The 13,035-nt window shown below is 37.4% G+C and overlaps 2 protein-coding genes across 4 annotated transcripts; both read left to right on the top strand.

The window, feature by feature from the left end:
* The first annotated feature begins 2,570 nt into the window (after positions 1–2,570).
* On the top strand, positions 2,571–6,969 carry LOC103720830 (protein TRIGALACTOSYLDIACYLGLYCEROL 5, chloroplastic-like). 3 transcript variants are annotated; one of them, XR_003388240.2, is made up of 4 exons: positions 2,571–2,809; positions 5,369–5,543; positions 5,977–6,111; positions 6,561–6,969. XR_003388240.2 is itself a non-coding variant. In XM_008810749.4 (3 exons), the coding sequence occupies exons 1-3, from the start codon at positions 2,680–2,682 to the stop codon at positions 6,649–6,651; spliced, it is 396 nt and encodes a 131-aa protein (XP_008808971.1). In that variant the 5' UTR covers positions 2,571–2,679; the 3' UTR covers positions 6,652–6,934. The 3 variants fall into 3 exon arrangements, 2 of the variants coding, with proteins under 2 accessions (XP_008808971.1, XP_038989541.1); XM_008810749.4 differs by lacking the exon at positions 5,977–6,111 and having other exon boundaries at positions 6,561–6,934; XM_039133613.1 differs by lacking the exons at positions 2,571–2,809; positions 5,977–6,111 and adding an exon at positions 2,863–5,264 and having other exon boundaries at positions 6,561–6,934.
* Positions 6,970–8,037: 1,068 nt separating this feature from the next.
* On the top strand, positions 8,038–11,861 carry LOC103720831 (chlorophyll a-b binding protein CP26, chloroplastic-like). The gene is made up of 6 exons (XM_008810752.4): positions 8,038–8,402; positions 8,544–8,628; positions 10,062–10,112; positions 10,469–10,589; positions 10,863–10,997; positions 11,365–11,861. The coding sequence occupies exons 1-6, from the start codon at positions 8,177–8,179 to the stop codon at positions 11,623–11,625; spliced, it is 879 nt and encodes a 292-aa protein (XP_008808974.1). The 5' UTR covers positions 8,038–8,176; the 3' UTR covers positions 11,626–11,861.
* Positions 11,862–13,035: the final 1,174 nt, after the last annotated feature.

Genomic DNA, 13,035 nt, shown 5'->3' with positions numbered 1-13,035 from the left:
AAAAACCTCCATCAAGTTCAGATTTGTAGCTGTTTTTTTTTCTTATTTTCATATTCTGTATTCTCTCTGATAGAGTAAAACCCATTTTTATTTAGGTATTTTGTGTCTTTTGTCTGTATTTTCTTTTGATGTTCCCTTATTGTGTTACTTTAGTTTTTATTTAGGTCTAGTTATTGATCAAATTTTAACATAGAAACTGCAATGCAGAGGGAGGTACATTGTCATCATTTTTTTCTGCATTTCTAGTACCTTAATGTTGTTAACTGATAAGAAGTAAGAATGAGTTACTTAATAAAATGATATGGTGATCTATACTAAAGAAATCAAGTTGAGTCCATGTTAAGTTTCTCTTCCATGCTTTTTTTCACATATCATATTTCTTTCTAAGGCTTGAAACCACTCTAGTTATTGACAAATGTGTGGACTGCAGTTGTATACTTTGCTGAAAAGAAGGATTCACCTTTCTTTGCGCCTATCCACCATTGGATCACCCACCACACAGATCTCAAAGTACTCTGAACTTCATTACTTGTCTGCTTGCACAAATCTCAAAGCAAACAGTGGATGATTCAATGGTGGATTTGTGCAAAGGAAGGTGAATTCTTCGTTCATGCGAAGGATACAACTATGACCCCAAAAATATGTTGTTTCATGAAATCCTCATTTAGATTTGTTGATAAGTATCGGTTTATATTTCTAAAACATGCATTTGCACAAATGTAAATACTAATATTAATATATTTATATTTATATATGTATATAAATTATGCTCATCTCCTCTCATTCTGCTACCTAAATCAATTATTTGATTCTAGTATAGTTCTGTTTTTCTTTTGTTGTTGTTGTTGTTGAGAGAGGCAGATAAGGGAAGAGATTCACTTATGCTATAATCATCCAAGTCAAAATGTTTTAGAGATGCATCATCTAAAACTTGAACTTAGAATCTCTAGTTACCAGGCATAGAGGCGTAGCTATTGGACAAACCTTATTATAAATGGAGTGATGGATGAAAGGTACTTTTGACAAAATTTTGTTGGTTATGGATTCTCTACAATCTAATTAGAGAAGATTTTGATAAGTTGGTAGGTCAGTCTTACAAATCGGCTTTAGTTTTTATAGATGGTGACAATTGATGAAGAAAAGCTAATATGTCCTCTTGTGATTGATGTGGTTTCATGATATAAATTATAATTGCAAAGGTAAAGCCTCCTACAAGTTTAAGACCAGGATAGTTGCAAGGGATGCAAGCTTACCACTTATAATAGGTAAAAATAAAGTTTTAACCTCAAAAAAATGTTAAAAACTATTATTTTGTTTCCTATTGCAATTGCTTTATAAATATATATTTTTTTTTGCATATCTACCCATTAAGAATATTTTAGTCATTTTAATTTAAAATCATTAATTTTTTAACAGAATTAGATGGCGTGGGTACTGTTGTAGTTCAAATTTGGCTCGAGGGTGACTACGCTGGTGGAGTTGAGGGAGCCGCCGATGGTTGGAGGAAGAAGACAGGGGCCACCTCCTGCGCGGTGGCGACGGTGGACCTGCACAAAGCCTCACCGGTGTCTCCGATGAGGACTCTCCGACGATCAAGTTAAAGTGGGGTAAATTTAGTCCAGCCAAAAAGTCCCTTAGAAGTTACCTGACCGGATTGTTTATAGTCCCAGTGAAGAAACCCAGGTGGCAGAAATACTGTCCGCCCTCATCATGAGAGGAGGCGTGGCTCTGAGCCGAATGGCGCGCAGCTAAGGCTGGCCGGTGGTGTGTGGTGCTGTCCGTTCTCAAGAACGGTAAGGCATTGACAGTCGTAGCAGAGTATGGCCGGAGTAGTCATAGTGTTGTCCTTTGACTGTCGAGGGCCAGCTATCGAAGCGTGGCGCGGTGGCGTTGTAATGTACGGCCACGTAGGAGGACGTGGACGCACATGTGGGTGCGGTTGTTGGCGAGGCCGAACCCGTTGAGAGGTCACATCATGCGTTTGGCGAGGTCGGCTAGACGGGTGCTGAGGGTAGCTCGGCTCCCTGGGTTCCGAGGTGTGCTCGGTGGAGCGCCCCGAGCTCAAGGATCGGGACGTACTACTGAAGTGGGCGCCCCAAGCTCGGTTGGGGCGGGTCGGCGAATATTGGAGACTCCCCGAACTTGGTTGGGCGAGTCAGCGAATATCCGAGGCCGATGGAGCTTTTGGCAGAGTCCGAGGTCGAGCTGATTCTGAGTCGGACCGAAGATTCAACTGGTCAGTATTGGCGTTTATTGGGCCAAAACTGGGCGGCCTTCTAGCTGGGGGCTGGACGATCCATTTCGCCCCCCATGAGGTATCTATGCAAAAATAAGAATAAAAAAAAAGAATAGAGTAGCTGATCAAGTATTTTAAATATATATACGTAAATATTAATTTAAAAAAAATATGTATATAAAATTTAATATTTAGGAGGTTATTCATGTAAAAAAAAAAAATCATCCTGTGGTCGCAAAACGGGAAGCTGCACACCGTGCGGGATTTTAGCTGTAAAAGTAAAACGTGTCGTGTCGTGAACGTCTGGATCTTTTAACAAAAATTTAGGGCCCAAGTGTTCATAAAATAAACGTATTTCGTGAGTTCTTAGGCGACTGCCAGTTTCTCTCCGACCGAAGTGAAGCTGAGAGACGAGAACGAGACGCCGAGGGAGGAAAGCGAAGATGAGTAGCGGAGAGAAGGGTCTCCTCTGGAAGCTACCGGAGGTCAAGTCCAAGGATCTCGGCAAACTCGGCCCCGCCTTCGGTTTCGGCGCCGGCTGCGGTGCCGGCTTCGGTGTTGGCCTCTTCGGCGGTCCGCTCCCAACCCCTCTCTCCTCTCCTTTATTTTTTTAATTTAAAAAATTATCCTCTCTCTCTTGCTTTCGAACTGATGGCTTGGATAGGATTAAGTATGGATTCTGGGAGAAAAATATACTTTTGATGTTTTTTCTTGAAAAGGGTTCGAGAATCGAAATGTTTGATAAGTCATTATGGGGTTTGAGGGAAATCATGTCATGATTTCACGAGATAGATGAAAAAATTAGTCGTCCAAACTTGGGTAGTTCAGACATTCACGAGTTGCAGACTGCTTTCGCAGAAACCCTAATGGATGAGCGTGCAAGAAGTAGTGTGGTTACGCAATCGCTGAAATGGTTTGTTAGGATTGATTGCTACAGAAGGGCATGATTACAACTCAAGTTTGATTTGTTCTTTTAAGTCCATTTATAGATATTTCGGGTTTCAATTTGGTTTTCTTCTTGATTCCCAATAATATCAGAACGTATCTCCATTGAGTACTTTATGTGCATCACCAAAAGAGTATGAGATTCACTTTTTTGACCAAATGATACACTTTTTTCTGGGGCTATTTTTTCATTTATTTATGACTTTACTTTATGACTTCTACTTTTCTGAAAATTCTATGAGTGCCAAAGTCTAAGACCAACCAGATTTGGCACTATGTTTCTCTAATTATATTGCATGAAAAAGCTCTTTGAGAATTGAACCAAGGGGCTTTCAAATGGCATCTTTTCTTTTTCATTTTTACGTATCTTTAGTCAAATTCAAGCTTGAAGTTGGTAAAGGATAATGCCATTTTTGCTCAAGTATAAAAGCACACATGACGGTGAACATACTATCTGTTGAGTGTTGTCGTATTGCATTTGGTTTTGCAAAGTCCATCACATTACCCTTTTGAAGCGATGAGTCAAAATCAAGAAAGAATAGATACTTCTAGGTTTGTCCTAGACACTTTATGCTTCTCCCTAGCATCTAATAGTATCGTACAACACTCATTTTTCAAACCTGAGGTGATGTGATGCCAATTGGGTCACTGTATGGGACACCATGGTAAGCTTTACCATTTTCCGAAATTAGATTAGGAATAAAAACGATGGTATGGAAATTTTATCCTTTCCATTGTTTTGTTGAGTTCTCAATTATTTTTTCTTAAAAAAAACATTTCTAGTAGGAAATATGCACTCTCAGAAAAAATGATGGCAGTTACTTTTATATTGACATGCGAATTCTATCCCAAAAATTTTGTAGGACAAAACTGGTTCATGTCCTAACTATTTTTGCTTCAATATATGCTCTGTATCTATTTTTCTATCCATAGGTATTGTTTTGGCTCGTAGCCATACTGTAGCATTACTTTGTTAAGTTTTCAACAACTTTATATAGATGCTAGATGTTAGATTCAGGCTTGTTTGATTTCAACATAAAATGATAATATTGAAGAATACCTTGTTCCTTTACATCTGTGCTTGTCCAGTTTTCTTTTTTATATTTCAAAAATAGATGGCAACCTCTTTGTGTTGTTCCATGAATTCCTGCACAGAATTCTCATACGATAAAACCAATAAATCATCCCATTCTGATCAGTTTGTATTTCAACTTATGCTCTTCATATATCTTGCATCTAGAACTTTATTTTTGTCTTGGCTCATACACCAAACTGCAGTATCATTTCAAAAGTTTTTATTGTTTATACTTGGAATGCTGTATATCATAGTCATTCTTGTTTGACTAGTATAAGATGGTAACATGGAATAATATTTTTTTCACTATTTCTTTGTTTCTCCAATCACTTCTTTTGTATATTTAACCCCTTAAAACATTTATACTCCTGTATAGCTCATACATGTATATATCTTGAGACATGACACCTGGCACTGACTTCAATGATCTTGTCCTGCATTGGTCATGACACTTGTTACTGTTTTTCTCCTTGTTGCTGTCCATAACCATGCCCCTGTAACACTAGGATTGTGCCTCTATCCCAGGATTCAGCAAAAGTTGTAGACTTAACCCTGTGATGAGCATGCATCTGATTAAGATCTTTATATGCTTTTGATGCATTGGTTGGTTGTTTATCTCCCATGTGTACATCTATCTGAGGCTCTGAGCTACTTGGTCTTCCCACAAGTACTACCTATTAACCCTAAACTACAAAAGTTTTATTAAGAAGACACTTCTTTTTTCCTTTCCTAGCCTAATTGTCTTCTTGCAAATCTTGTGTTGCTTAGTTTCTGCATGTTTGATTCTGATCTGCTGCATTTTCGCAGCCTATAATACATGCTAAAAAGTAGATGGTTCTTAACTAAAAGCAATCGGAAGAAATGTAGATTAAATTTCAAATTCTCTTTTTTAAATTAAATATATAGATAATCCATGCAAAATGATTCTTCTCTACTATATGGTAAAGTTCAAGAACTTTTCATTTTTTTCAGGAAGTTTTCTATCAAATTGGATTGACACACTATCATGTATGAGAGCTGGATAAAATTCAATGCTTTTGCAACAATAGTTTGCTCAATTTGTTGATGTGGGTGACTCCATTTTCCTTTTTCCATTTTTTTCTAAAAACCAGGTGCAGGGTTAGGGCTTGGATTTCCTGGTTTACAGTTTGGCTTCGGAATTGGTTCTGGATGTGGAATAGGTCTGGGTTTTGGTTATGGCATGGGAAAAGGAATTGCCTATGACGAGAACCAAAGATACACAAATGTAGGGAAGCTCTTTCAAGGGACAAAAAATCTCCCAGCACAGTAAGTACTGTCCTAACCTGGAAATCATTTTGTTTTGGCATCGTAATGATTTTCATATGTTGGCTGATGTCTATTTCTTCTCTCAAATTTATGTCATGTTTCCTAAGGAGAACATTATGACTTGGATTTACGTATCCACTCTTTGTCTTCACATTTTTTCAATTTAAGTACTATTGTTACTCCTTGCTATTATTTATCTTGAACAAACCTGCAAATGTAAAATCCTAAGTAAACTCAATCAAGAATAAAAAATGTATGTGGACATATATCTTTCCTACATTAAGTCAATTTGCATTTTGGATGATATGCAGTTTAATATTAAGAATTTTCATCTTAATATGCCATTGTTGCTTGGGATGCCATATAGGTTGTGTCCAACATTTGTAAATCTTTTTGTTTCTAGTTCGACTTTAATCTTCTTTTGTATATACAGATACTCTGAATAATGGGGGAGAAAAGGGGATCCCATGTACTTGTGTCAAATTAGCCTCATTGGATGGGACAAGGCTTATTGGTATCAAACTATCAATGTTGATGTTGACAATTCATATAATACTCGGTAAAACAGGTTTTACACCGTGCCATTAAATCCAATATTAGTTTATGAAGATGCTTTCAAGGTACTTGCTATTCGTAGATGAGTTTCAAAGGTCAAATTTTTACTCTCTCATGCCTGCTCCGCCCCATATATTGTTCCCACTTTCTGCCACTTTGCTGAAGTCGGTAACTTGTATTAACTAATTATCTTAATAAAATTTTTTCTCCCACTCAATGTTAGTGCATGTTGAAGGCATTCTTACTGTCTAGTTCTATCATCAATGTGTTATTATTCGGTGCAAACTCAATTTTCTTTCATGTTTATTATGTGATTTATGTCTTTAGTATATCTTATCCATGTACTTTGTTGCTGTAATCTTTTTAGTTTCCATAAAAACTGTCTGCATTTCTTGTTATCATGATCACATGCACGTGTTTTATGCTATAGTAACATCTTTTCTTTTCCTTTACAAATTTCAGAGATCATATTGGTGCATTGGTTGATGGGCTTGTTGTAAATACCAAAAAGCTAATTGAAGCAACTTCAAGAGGGATTGAGAAGTGGAGATGAATCAATTCTGAATAGAAGAAATGTCTAGGTGTTACCATCATTCGAACTCATGCTTTATTTTGGACACAAATGTACTGCATCTGTGGGTTGAAGACACTAGGATCCTTTATGTTGCCAAAGATATGTGCTAAATTGCAGTTCACTGTATACCTAGCTTTTAGCTTATTAGCTGATACATTTAATGGTTGGTTAGGATTTATGACCTGTACATTTTTTTAATTGCTGCTGCATATAATCCTAATTTGGTGAACATATGCCAGATGGTAACTTGATGCTTAGCTCACTACTTTTCTTAATGAAGCAGAGGGGGTATTATAATCTATGGATAGGTGGAATCATACCTCTTAAATCTACATTCAATATATTGAGCTCTTTAGCCATCCATGACAGGGTATACGATGAATCTGAAAAATAAGTGACACTGCTGCCCAAGATTCCTGTGCAAGCATCCAGGCAGAGTTTGCACGACAGTTGTCGTTCTTGAAGTGGAAGCGAAGAAATGCATCACTTTGATGATTCTTATCCCATTGTGGTTGTAGCAGATGGGTTGAATCTTTCTGTTGAGATATAAGAGAAGATGATGATTTTGCCATGCTAATTGCAAGGAAATGTGAGTGAACATTCTGCTCCACATTATTACACCAATAGCTTGGAAGCTAACCAAATGACCAACTTTATAATTTCCATCAGATATTTTTAAGGAAGCATTGCTAGTTTATCATATGATCTTGAAAAGGGTTGCTGAAACTTCATCATGTGGTCTCGTTCTGATTAGAACCATGTATGTGCGGGCGACCATCATAGACTGTTTTCATGGGCTAACAGTTTGACAAGCTACACTTGTCAGTGTTGTGGTGAACAATTAGCAGATACCTTTGTTTGATTTCAATTGGTTTTATGGTTGGTAATTGAGGGCTTCTGTGTCATTGAGAAACCAACAATTATTTCATTCTTCAAAAAATCAGAACTTCAACATAAACCAAAACAGGAATTGATGGTGTCTACAGGTGAGTGGAAAATTCAGCACTGCAAGAAAGTGCAGTAGCAGTGACAGCAAATGTAACAAGCCAACAAGTAACTAAAACTATTATCTAATCTATGGGCAATTACATGAGATTACATATAAGGAATTAGATCGAGGACATCAATTATTTGGTCAGTAAGTGGGAATCTATGGGCTTTCTGGCCTGCCTCCCTGGTATCTCCCTCTTTGCTCGTCGCTATCCACTCCATCCAACCGGGGGAAGACCTGAAGCCAAAATTGTTCCGTGTCAGCATCATCATCTGCCACGTCTTCAGGGCGAACCCAACCAAATCCTCGCAATAGATTACGCACCTGGAATCCCAACCAATCACAGCCCGGGAGTCCAACTTCCACGTGGCCATGCCATATCCACCATTCCAACCATTTAGTCCTTCTCGCCGCCCTCTCATTCTCTCCACACACGCTGCATCCTTCTCAGCTGCCATTAATCCACTGCCTTCTCCTGGTTGAGTTCTTGCCGGCCGGATTTCTTCGGCCGACATGGCATCCATCGCAGCGGCGACCGCTCCGGCCTTCTTGGGAGTGTCTGAGATGCTCGGCACCCCACTGAACTCCATGGCTGCAGCACGCGCAGCTCCGGCACCATCGAACGCTGGGTCTTCCAAGATCGTTGCGCTCTTCTCCAAGAAGAAGGCCGCCGCTCCCCCTCCCAAGACGAAGCCTGCCGCCGTCTCTCCGACCAATGAGGAGCTTGCCAAGTGGTATGGTGAGTGACTCTTAACTTCTCTTACGTTGGTTGTGAGCTCAGTTTGTCTGAATCAATGCTCTTCTTTAGCTGTTTGGTGACACTATACTTCGAAAGATTAAAATTTTCACTCGTTATGGTGCATGTGGTAATGGGTGGCAGGTCCTGACAGAAGAATTTTCTTGCCGGAAGGTCTGTTGGACCGCTCCGAGGTTCCGGAGTACCTCACTGGAGAAGTACCCGGAGAGTAAGTCATTGCTAGCCTCTGCTTTGCATGTGTAATGGCTGCATGCTTGTACAGTGACTTGATGGCCTAATTTTTTTTAGCTCACAACTTAATTCATCACATTTCAATTAAGAATTGTTTGTTTTTTCAATCAATATAGCACTGTCAAAGCCCTGTTAGTGGTTTAAAGATTCATATTATAGTTGATCGTTTGCTCTGTTAGTCTTATGAAAGATGCTTGATTTTGATCACTAATTTTCATCTGCTAGCATTTCTAAATATTCATAGTCAAGAAAAAATTGAAGTACTTTTTTTTGTGGAAAACAACTCAAACTATTTTAAGGATTTTTCAGTTAATGTGGCCAAAACTTTGTTTTGTTTGATAATGGTTAAGGTATGGCTTATACTTTATTTTCCTCTATTGATGAACTGGTGAGATTTCACGAAATTAAATCTTCCATCCACTCTAGATAGATTTATAATCATAACTATCAAGCCTTGGCCAAACTGTTTTGGAATCAGCGCCCCTATATGGATTTTTCAAAAATGAAAAAGAAAAGAAAAGGAAGAAAGAAGAAAGAAGGCTGAAGGTCAGTGCATTTGATATTATGATGCTTACAATGTGACTCCTTTTATATGTAGTGCAAGCACTTTAAATATAGGTTTATCTTACGTCCATAATTTTATCAAAATGCATTCTAGAAATTACTCTTGTGAAGAATAATCTAATATTAATGAGGAATAATGCTTAGGATGGAGGAATATAAATTAAGGATAAAAAATATTGCTCATCTAGTTATATGATAAGCTTTAGTAAACGATCCTGAAGAGATATATATTTACATGTCTTATAATTAATAAATTCTAATTGAGTGAATTAAGGTGAGATATCATAACTTTTCTCTTGTGTCTAACAAATGGAATTTAATTTTTATATGTCTTGCCAGAAATCTGACTTTAACCTGTTTTGCTGTGATTTTCTGTATAATATAAACTTGTCAATCAAAAATATTCTATATACCAATGATCTTGAAGATATTGAAAGTTGCTTCTCTTCTCTACGTTAGATCAATATGTGTTGCTTTTGTACATGTTTGTGATATAAATTAATAGAGCAACCAAGTTGTTTGAAAAAATAATTAATACTAGAGATGTATACAATTCCAAAAGTCAAGATAGTATAAGAAATACATTGAAAAAAAGAATATTCAAGGGATACTGCACCTGTGCCTCTGTTAGAATTTGAGAATTACTTTGGAAAATCAAAAGTAAAGGGTTATGAACATGTAATATGTGAAGTCCTACTTCAGCAATCAAAGATTCATGAAATCCAGGACTATGTGTTAATTCATGATATGCTTAATTGGGTGTTGAATATTACTCACAGGAATTTGCCATGCTGAAAGTAGAAATTATAAAATACTAATGGTTTTTGTGCTGCTTTCTCCTTGCAGTTATGGCTATGATCCTTTTGGGCTAAGCAAGAAACCAGAAAATTTCAGCAAGTAGGTGAACAATCTTGCAAATTTTTTATTTTCCAGTAATTAGACCCCGGTTAGATTTTTGTAGGCATATTTTGGATATTTTCCTATTTAAAATATGAAATTGTTCTACTTTATTTATTTTCTTAGTAATAATTTCTTGGAGAGACAAACTAGTAAAATTTTCCAACATTCTTTTTGGGAAGAAGGAAGTAAATCTCAACACTCTTGTGGCATCTAGGCATTTTGGTTCTCTTGTGGCATCTATGCATTTTCGCTTTGTTTCTATTGGGCCAAGCTGTTGCTAATATTACAGTGCGCAAACTAGATGATACACCCTTTATCTCCATATACACTAACAGCTGCCTCCTGTGATGCAGATATCAAGCTTATGAGCTGATTCATGCAAGGTGGGCCATGCTTGGTGCTGCAGGTTTCATTATTCCAGAGGCCTGCAACAAATTTGGTGCTAATTGTGGACCTGAGGCTGTTTGGTTCAAGGTACACTAAATATGACTCGTGATATTAAGCAATTCAATTTCATCTCTGGCATGCGAATTTTTGCAGTATATTCCTCCATGTATATTATAAAAAGTAAAAAAAATGACTTTCTTGCAATCTCTACGAAGAGAGTGTTTGTTTAGAGAGGATATGTGGTCTTTATTTTCTTTCACATGATACTCTTCTTCAGGTAGTTTTTTGCATAATTCTTATTAGTCCTGCGAATATTCATGTCTTTGACTAAATCTAGTTTGGCATTCATCTGGTCCTCAGACCGGTGCTCTTCTCCTTGATGGAAACACATTGAATTACTTTGGAAAGAACATTCCTATCAATCTTGTTGTTGCTGTCATTGCTGAGATTGTGCTCCTAGGAGGTGCTGAATATTACCGAATTACCAATGGACTGGTAAGAGGAATTTCATCTTTCAGCGCAACTTCTTGTTACTGCTCTCATGTATTACCATCATGACCAAACATCTTATCTTATTCCATATATTGCTAGTTTTGACTAAGTTACTGAAACAACTATCACATTGAATAACAATTACGCATAGTTGGCGTTAATACTACTAATACAAGCACCACAACTCCTAACAACAAAATTAGCACTCTTTACCATTAAGCTCCTTCTCTAGCTGGTACTTCCACTGATTGAATAACACCATGTAATCTCACTATTAACGGTTTGGGACCTTTCAATTTTGTTTTGTTTGTTGTCACAATACTTCAATGAGATCGAATCACTCTTTTTGTTTTTCCTTGTTGTTTTGTAGAATTTTGAGGACAAGCTCCACCCTGGAGGTCCATTTGATCCCCTGGGTTTGGCTAATGATCCTGACCAAGCAGCATTGCTCAAAGTGAAGGAAATCAAGAACGGGCGACTGGCCATGTTTGCAATGCTTGGTTTCTTCCTGCAGGCCTATGTGACTGGGGAAGGCCCTGTGGAGAATCTCGCCCGGCACTTAAGTGACCCATTTGGAAACAATTTGCTTACTGTGATCTCAGGGTCTGCTGAAAGAGCTCCAACCCTGTAACTTCTTCCTACCCTCCTTCTCACTCTTGAATTCCATGCCATGTAAACTTATGGCATTATTCAGGGCATTATAAAATGTCACTCTACTTCTAAACCATGCTTGATGTTATGAGACTTTTGGCAGTGGTCGTGGTTTATATCTCATTCTGTTTTTACCAAGCTTTTAAGGAGACCTGTTGGATTTGTGACCTCTATTCTAAGTAAAGGCCATCTGGAGGGATCTTGAGTGTTTATATATACCTCATAATTTTGAAATTTTTTAGGCACTAGAAGTCACATTTTATTTTATTTTTTTTTATGAACTTTATATGGTTTGAGAAACTCACAATTGGGAGAGCAACAATTCATTGCTATTTTCTCTTACTTCTCCCTTTCCATCTCTGCTTAGCAACTTTCAGCTACACTGGAGATATGTATGTATGGACTGATTGGGAGAAGTGCATATATACTGCTTTATCTTGTTTGCTTAATAATTCAGGCCTTATATTCTGCCAATATTAATCTCTGGTATAGAAAAAAGCTCTATCATGAGCTTAAACATATCGATATAATTCAATATGACCTACTAACATATAAACATTACAGTCAGTTCATATCACAAGATCAAGCTGAACATCAACTGGTTTAGCTATTAAGATGAAAACTTTCCAAGGTAATGTATTGCGCTGAGGAAAAAGTTGGATCTGCCATCTTGAGATGCAAGATTTTTGTTGTCTGCTTGATGGACTTTTTATTTATCAAGTGTTCATCCTAACATAGTTATGCAAATTTATCACTCCTGTTATTATAATTTGACTATAAATTTTTTTTGTAATTTTTGATGATCAGAAAAGTTGGAGAAAGTTTATACTTCCTCCATTTCCCATCAAAAGAAAAAAGATAATTTTCAGGCCAAGCATGTCTTCCGTAAAGCTAATGGGGCCGCAGACTGGGTGGCTGCTTATGTAGCCAGTTACTCGGATAGTATCTTATGGGCTGGAGATGGGGAGTTGCCCCTGGCACTCCGAGGTATTTTGTTTTTTTATTTTATTGGGCGCATCCGTATTCGTCTAGCATGATCCACCCGCCTTAGCAAAAAAAAAAAAAAAGAAAAAAAGAAAAAAAGAAAAGATGAAAAAACAAAATCATAAAAGTCATATATTCCCTTGAAATGCATGTGACATACCAGTCAAGATGGATCAACCTATATTTGCGAGGAACTCATTTCACAGTATCATCAATGTTTTGCGGGGATCTTGCTTGGCAAATTGATACATATTATTCGCAGATGGGAAATTATTTTCGCTATAAGCAGCAAAAATATGCTAGAATATGCAGGACTTGATGTAGACAATTACAATAAGGATTGAGTTCAACAAGAAAAGCAGAACTTCTGAGAACTTGAACAAAATATGTCATGATTGATCGACTG

The sequence above is a fragment of the Phoenix dactylifera genome, chromosome 14 (genome assembly GCF_009389715.1).
Source record: "Phoenix dactylifera cultivar Barhee BC4 chromosome 14, palm_55x_up_171113_PBpolish2nd_filt_p, whole genome shotgun sequence".
NCBI lineage: Eukaryota > Viridiplantae > Streptophyta > Magnoliopsida > Arecales > Arecaceae > Phoenix > Phoenix dactylifera.
The sequence above is the reverse complement of the archived record's forward strand: the minus strand, read 5'-3'. Positions and strand labels throughout refer to the sequence as shown.